General features: G+C 41.1%; 1 protein-coding gene across 2 annotated transcripts; it reads right to left on the minus strand.

The window, feature by feature from the left end:
* Positions 1-1,862: 1,862 nt before the first annotated feature.
* LOC139175665 (general transcription factor II-I repeat domain-containing protein 2A-like) lies at positions 1,863-7,661 on the minus strand. Of its 2 annotated transcripts, none has more exons than XM_070766849.1 (2): positions 7,575-7,661; positions 1,863-3,867 (listed from the first exon to the last, which is right to left on the minus strand). In XM_070766849.1, exon 2 carries the CDS (start codon positions 3,841-3,843, stop codon positions 2,029-2,031), a length of 1,815 nt encoding a protein of 604 aa, XP_070622950.1. In that variant the 5' UTR covers positions 3,844-3,867; positions 7,575-7,661; the 3' UTR covers positions 1,863-2,028. The 2 variants fall into 2 exon arrangements, with proteins under 2 accessions (XP_070622950.1, XP_070622951.1); XM_070766850.1 differs by lacking the exon at positions 7,575-7,661 and adding an exon at positions 7,277-7,343.
* Positions 7,662-7,931: the final 270 nt, after the last annotated feature.

Consider the following 7,931-nt stretch of genomic DNA (forward strand, 5'->3'; position numbering starts at 1 on the left):
TTTACTCTGAAGAAAAGGCAATATGGAGATTGAAATATAGTTGTAAGATCATGGATATAACATCTCAAAAATACCAGTTTTTCAGGTGTGGAGAGCCCCCGCCTGCCATCCCTGCAGTACCCCTGGGAGGAAGCCCATCCAGAGATTTGGTCAGCTGTTGCACTCCCACCGGTTCCACAGAGAGAAAAAAAGAGAGGAAAGTAGAGAAAGAGAGAGACAGAGAGGAAGAGAGAAAAGGAGGAAGAGAAAGAAAGAGGGAGATGGAAGTAGAGAAAGAGAGGAAGGGGAGGAGGGAGGGAAAAAGGAAGGAAGAGAAAGAGAGAAAAGAGGGAGAGGAAGAGAGGGAGGGAAGGCGAAAGAAAGGGGAAGGGAGAGGAGGGAGAGAAAGAAAGAAAAAGGGGAGAGAACAAAATGTAGTTTGAAACTACAAGTTTAGTCAACTAAAGGCTCGGTCCTGTGTATTCTGCCCAAATTAAGTGACAAGATCTGGGTTGCAAAAAATCAGAATGACGGCTGGAAAGTTAAGCCCTTTGCAATGGCTGTGTGGATTTTTGCAATCTAGGCAACTTGTAGATTTACCTTAAGAGTTAGTATGCAACAGAAGTAAGATTGGTCCTCTTAGCTTTTTAAAAAATATATAAATGCTTGTAATGTTTGCAATATAAAGCAAAAATCCCATTAGTATTGAGACTGCCAAATAAAGTCCACATCTTATCATAGACAAGCTATTACTAGATTCATCCTTGATTTTATGGCTGCAGTTTTTAAACTTCCCAGCATCAAGTCCTAAATTCTGGTTTCTTCTGAATGCTTCTATGCATGCATCTTTTTAGATTTCCAAGTAATTTTCTTTTTCTAATTGTTCTGTACCTTTCAATTTTTTTAAAAAAAAATCTAATTTAACTTAAATGCAAAGATCATCTAGATTTGACTTATCAAATTTCTGCATCAGCAATGATTCTTACATGCCTCTGAGGGCTTTTAGAGGCTTTTGCAATTTAGATCAATTTTTCAATCAATACACACACACACACGTCAAAATCAGGTCACCTTAGTTTTGTGGTTCCCAGTTCTCTGTCCTGGGTAGGAGTGGCTGGGGGTGTCATGTGACCAGATAGGAGTGAGTGATGTCGACTTGGCCACCCCCACCTAGGTTTTGAGGCTCCTGGTGTTTGTTGTTTTTTTTCTGTGGGAAATGGGTCCAGATGGCTCTTTGGGTGTTTAAGTTTGCCGACCCCTGGTATAGGCTTATAAAAACAAGGACAATTAGGCTGAAAACCAGCTTCTATCTCACAGCAGTAATCACACTGAATTCTACTGTGTAGTGCACTATTAATGGAATATCGGGAGTTTTCAATTCAATTTTATACAATGTGAAGGATTTGTTTTGTTTTACGTATAATGGACACTGAAGATGGTATTTAATTTCGTTGTACAAGGTGCAATGACAATGAAGTAAATTAACTTTCAAGGTCAGCGCCCTATAGAAGACAATCAAACCGATCCAGAAAATAATAAAGGTATGAATAGCTATAAAGAGAGTCTCTTGAATGGGGAACAACACATCTGGCACTTGAGGTAGGTTAATACAAAGGTCATCCTGGCTGTGAGGACCCCAAGATTGTGGATTAACTTGACTTGGAGAAATGAAACTCCATCAAGAAGTATGGCTCCATATCTGGGGGAGGGAATGGTATTAAAACTCCTAGTCAGAGTTTCTAGGTTTAACATGGAGCATATTTCTTCTCCATCCAGACTCTTGGCCAATCTCAACACCAACACACACACATACCGTATACATACACATTGACAAATTCTCTAGTCCAGTGATGGCAAACCTCTTAGAGACCAAGTGCCCAGACTGCATACTAAAACCCATTTATTTATCACAAAGTACCAACGTGGCAATTTAATTTGAATACTGAGGTTTTTGTTTACGAAAAAATAACAGGTACATTATAAACACAATAACAGAGCTTTCAATGATATAACTTAGTGAAAGGTGAACAATGAATGTGATTTTTGCTGTTATATGCATGCTGATAATTTGTCTAGCCTTGGCTCATAGTTTGTAAGTTCAAGAGCAACACATGCAGCACTAAGGTTGTCAATTAGTCTGTTTCTGGGGTCAGATTTGAGATCATTCAGAGCTGAAAACAACTGCTCACAAGCATAAGTTGATCCAAATAATGTAAGGAAAGCAATCCCAAGTGCTTTCATTGACTTAAATGTATTTGGCAAATAATTCCACGCTTTAAGGATTTCATTTTCAGAACTAACTCTGTTGTTTGTCATCCCTTCTGTCTTCTCAAGTTTTTCACGCAGGTCACAGAATTTATTGTTCCATGTAGGGTTTTCTTGAAAATCTAATAGCTCCATTTCCAGATTTTCTAAATCTAACCAGTGTAAACAAGAAATATCAAGTTCTTTAAATTCGGCTTTCTCTGGAAAAGTAAGAAAACGCAGGGTTCTCTCCATGTTATGGAACTGTAAAAATCTGTTACTAAAATTCACCTTTGCAGCTGCTACAATGCTAGAAAATTCCTTGTAGATTTCCTGATGGTTTGCAGGATTGTTTGTAAACATTGTAGAATTTTCTAGGTGCATTTTTAGATTTGGAAAAGATTTCAACTGCCCACTTTCAAGGTCTCTTTCAAATTTCTGCAGTTTTTCTTCAAATGTTTTGATATCACAAAACATCATCTCTGCTGTTTTCCCTACACTTTGTAGTTCTTTGTTCAGTACATTGAAGTGTAGTGTAAAATCTGTAAAAAACATAAGGTTGGTGAGCCAAGCCATATCAGTGAGCTGTGGATATTCCTGCCCTTTTTCGTTCATAAACAACCTAATTTCATCCAAGCAGGCTACAAATCTTTCCAGAACCCGTCCTCTGCTCAGCCATTGGACTTTATTGCACATAAGTAAACAATTATATTGTGCCTGAACCTCCTCAAGAAGTGCTTGAAACTGTGGAAAATTCAGAGCATGAGCCATCATGTAATTCACCATTATTGTGACATCTTTGAGGACATTGTCAAATTTTTTGCTGCTTTCCCTGTCACAAAGAGCTTCTTGATGTATAATACAATGGAACTGAATGACTTGATGCTTTATTTCTTCAACAAAATACTGTATAAAACCAGATGTTGTCTCCACCATAGAAGGTGCCCCGTCACTAGTAATTGAAACCACTTTTTCTGGTTTTATGTCTTGTGAAAAAAAAGCCTCCATCACAGCACTGTAGATATTTATCCCTTGTGTTCTTTCAGGCAAAGATACCAGTTTCACCAGCTCTTCTCTCATGGTGTCACCAACAACATAACGCAAAATTATTGCTAAACTTGCATAATTGTTTATATCTATGGTTTCATACAAGCACATGGAGTAACAGGTTGCCTTTTGTAAGTCAGTGGTGAGCTGCTGACTAATATCATTTGCCATGCATTGGACGTGATCTTCAACAATGTTCCTGCTAACTGGCATCTCAGAGATGCGTTGAATAATTTTATCCTTGTTTGGGAAATCATGAAAAAGATGATCACTGGCAGACAACATGGCCGTTTTGAGAATATCCCCATCAGAAAGCTTATTATGTTTTGCCATGCGTAGTGACATTTGAAAACTGCTTTTAACAAACTCTTTCCTTTCAGTTTCACCAAGTCTCACAAGACTTTTGTGGCTGGTTTCAAAGTGTCGTCTGACACTTGATATGTGACACTCAACACTTTCATAACACAGAGTACATAATGCTTTCCCATTGCGTTCGACCACTCCAAATAACTCTGTCCAGGATGCTTGAAACAATCTTCCACTATCTGTTTTTGCTTTTTTTGCTGCACTCATTTTTGGCTATTCAACACTTGAAGTCTACAAAAAAAATGTTAAAAAAGATGAAGTCTCAATACAAATATATCCCTATACCAAAAATAGCTAACACAGTAACCCATATCTACAATCAGATGATTTTGTGTGACATTCTTAAAGATAGGGCTCCAGTGGGCAACAAAGCAGCAGCTGCACGTGAAGGGCTGGCATCACAAAGCTCATGATGTGAGCCAAATGCTCTGCTCCCCTCTAGCTCTGCTACACTGTAACCCATGCTTCCCTCCAACAAAACTCCCTCCAACTCCACCATGGGAATCACCTTCGCCACAGACTCAATATTTTTAATGAATGCTGTAAATATTTTTTCGCTCTCTCTTGCTGGGTGGAGGGTGGTTGATAGACCAGCAGAATCAAATTTTAGGCATTTCCTGAATATAGGGGGTCCCCAACCTACAATTGAGCCCAAAATGTGTGTTCCTAAGCAAAATAGTTAACTGAATGTTGCCCCAGTTTACTGCCTCTCTTGCCACAGTTGATAAGTGAATCACTGCAGTCAGTAAAACAATTATTAAGTGAACCTGGGTTCCCCATTGACTTGTTTTGTCGGAAGATCACAAAAGATGGTTAAATGACCCCAAGATGCTGCAACCATCCTAAATATGAGCCAGTTTGCAATGATCCGAATTTTGATCATAACTGTGGAGATACTGCAATGGTCGTAAGTGTGAAAAACGATCAGGTCAGTTTTTCCAGTTCTGTTGTAACTTTGAATGGTCACTAAACAAACTGTTGTTGAGTTGAGGACTACCTGCATTTGACATGCTGAGCCCAAAAGGTTTGCCATAATTTCAGACAAGTGGGCATCCAGCCTGTTTAAAGTTCTCCAGCAAAAACTCTCACCATAACATGTGGTAATCTGTTCCACAGACAGTAGAGTGGTCCTTGATTACATTTTATTTAGTGATTGTTCAGTTATAACAGTATTGAAAAAAGTGACATATTTTCCCTAGTTACGACCTTTGCAGCATCTCAGCTGTACAATTCAGTGAAGCAGTTAAGGTGATGTGCAAGTGTCTGGAGGCTATGAGGGTCTGGATGGGTGGCAACACTAGAGTTCAACCCTGACAAGAAAGAGTGGCTGTGGGCACTGCCTCCCAAGGACATTTCACCTGCCCATCCATTACTCTGGGGGGGGGGATTATTGCCCCCCTCAGAGAAGGTCTGCAACTTGGGAGTCCTCCTTGTACCACAGCTGAGTTTGGAACAACATCTCTCAGCTGTGGCAAGGGTGCACAGGTTCGCCCAGTGGACCAGTTGCGGCCTTATTTGGACAGGGAGTCTCTCCTTACACATGCCCTCATCACCTCAAGGTTCAATTACTACAATGCTGTCAACATAGGGCTATCTTTAAAGAACATTCGGAGAGTGCAATTAGTCCAAAATGCAGCGTGCAAGCTGTCATAGGCCTCCCTAGGCATGCCCATGTTTTGTCATCATTCTGCGAACTTCATTGGCTTCTGATTATTTATTTATTTATTTATTTATTTATTTATTGGACTTTTATGCTACCCCTCTCCGAGGACTCGGGGTGGCTTACAACATATAATAAAACAATGTATAACATTTTGGATCCAATTAATTAAATATAAAATATAAAAATCCAAACCATAAAAAGTAATCATTCCCACTCAGTCCACTTTCTCTCAGCACATTCATCGGCCAAGGGGCAAGGATCTAATAACCCATCTGGTGGCATAAATGAGTCTTAAGACTCTTACGGAAAGCAAGGAGGGTTGGGGCAGTATGAATCTCCAGGTGGAGTTGATTCCAGAGGGCCGAGGCCCCCACAGAGAAGGCTCTTCCCCTAGGACCTGGCAACCGACGTCTAGTTGACAGGACCTGGAGAAGGCCAACTCTGAGACCTGACCAGTCGCTGGGATTCCTGCGGCAGAAGGCAGTCCCGTAGGTATTCTGGCCCAAGGCCATGTAGGGCTTTATGGTTATAACCAACACTTTGAATTGCGTCCAGAAACCAATTGGTAGCCAATGCACGTCTGGGCAAGCCGATGACTGCTCACGCGGCTGTGTTCTGCACAATTTGCAGTTTCCGAACACTCTTCAGAGGTAGCCCCATATAGAGCATTGCAGTAGTCAAACCTTGAGGTGATTAGTCTCCAAACACAATTGAAAGTGTTGGTTATCTATAAAACCCTACATGGCTTAGGACCAGATTACTTTTGGGACCGTCTCTTGCCTCACAGAGGCCAGTCAGGGCCCACAGAGTTGGTCTTCTCCAGGTCCCGTCACCCAAGCAATGTTGGCTGGCGGGCCTCTCTGTGGCAGCTCCAGCCCTTTCAAATCAATTCTCCCTGGAGCTCCCAGTCCATACTGAAGACACATCTTTGCCAGCAGGCTTAGGGCTGCTGCCAAAGATATTCTGCTCCAGCATATGCGATGTCTCAAATATGGATGAATGTGACTGGATTTTAAGACATGGGTTTTTTAGGATTACTTAAACTGAATTTTAGAATATCTAATGGGTTTTATTTCAATTGCTTTAGTTTTTAACTTCGATTTCTTATGCGCTATGTCTATGTATTCATTTTTTATGTTGTAAGCCATCCTGAGTCTCCAGAAAACGGCGGCCTAGAATCAAATAAATAAATAAATAAATACCTGTAATCCTGGTATTCACAAATTCACAGGCTTAGCAACCTGGTTCAGTTATACTTGTTGCTGTCACCCAAAGTCACATGATTACCTTTTGTGACTGATAAATAAAGTCAATGGGGAAACCATCAACTTTGTGGTTAAGTGATTTACTTAACTGTGGCGAGTAAGGTCATAAAAAGGGACAAAACACATTTAACAAAAGTCTCACTTAACGGAAATTTCAGGTTCTGTTGTGGTCATAAGTCAAGGACTACCTGTATGAAGTCAGGATATTCCTCCTAAGGTCTGGCCTGTGCCAACCTCCTTTCACCATACTTTTAATCCACAGGTCCTGGACCTTTATTTTATATGAGAAACCTCCAAAAATTTGCTATCAATTTTTCCTCAACCCTCCCTCTTCCCCCCCCCCCACACACACATACACAGCAGTCATGGCCTCTAAGCAGATTTTTCCCAATCTTGTCTACTTTCAAAACCTGTGGACTGAAAACGTTTGCAACCACCACCCTGTTAAAAGAATGAAATATTTCAGGAAATATTTAAAAAGCAGAATAGTATATTTTTCCTATTGGAAGAAATGTCCATCTGGGTTCAGGTTCAAATGGGTAGAAAGACTGGAAACATCGAAGCTGCTCGGAAAGATGATTTAATTATGGTTCCCCACTTGGAACTGAACCCGGACCAACATTTCTTCAACTCCCAGAATTCCCCAATCAGCATGTGTTCTGGATTTTTTATCTGAGATTTTTTTTTTTTTTATGTTCTCCGAGCCTCTCACATCGGTTCTTTTCAAAAGGCGGACCTCATCTCCTTTCTTCAGTAGCTTCCCGTGGCGGCCCAACCTCCCTTTTCCTATCAAAAGAGGACGAAATTCTCCCACTAGCACTCTCTCAACCCCACTCCCCCATTAACTTTTCCCTCACAATAATTTTTCCACAGGCAACAATAAAATAATAAAAATCAGGAAAAGTGTGCCGGCAACTCTTCCGTTTAACCAGTTGTGCCAAAAGTAAATAATTTTCCTCAGCTCCCTTCCTCCGGCTCGCCAAAACATCAACCCGCCTCTATAAACTAACCTCCTCAGTTAGCAGCCCGCCAAAATATTCCGTCTGCCTTGTTGCCGCGCGGGAAAGTCCTTCTGATTGGCGGAAGCCCGCCAGCCAATCGGAAGGAGGAGTATGGATGGCCGATCAACTGGCCAATCAGAATGAGGAGGCTGTAACTGTCGCGATAGCTACGTGCCTTAGAGTTGAAAATTCCACCTTTAAGAAGACTGGGAGGAGTTTCCCGAACCTATGCCGCCATTATTGCCCACAAGAAATATGGCCACACTTCGCCTTGAACGCAACAAAAATGGTGGGTAAAGGGTCGAAGCGCCCACGACAAACATGGCCACTTATTAACTTCATCCTAACCTTTTACAAGGGAGCCGT

Source organism: Erythrolamprus reginae, chromosome Z, assembly GCF_031021105.1.
Source record: "Erythrolamprus reginae isolate rEryReg1 chromosome Z, rEryReg1.hap1, whole genome shotgun sequence".
In the NCBI taxonomy this organism is placed as follows: Eukaryota; Metazoa; Chordata; class Lepidosauria; order Squamata; family Dipsadidae; genus Erythrolamprus; species Erythrolamprus reginae.

Bases quoted from the DNA above. Each gene is read 5' to 3' on its own strand.
- LOC139175665 (XM_070766849.1), bottom strand. From the start codon at position 3,843: ATGAGTGCAGCAAAAAAAGCAAAAACAGATAGTGGAAGATTGTTTCAA.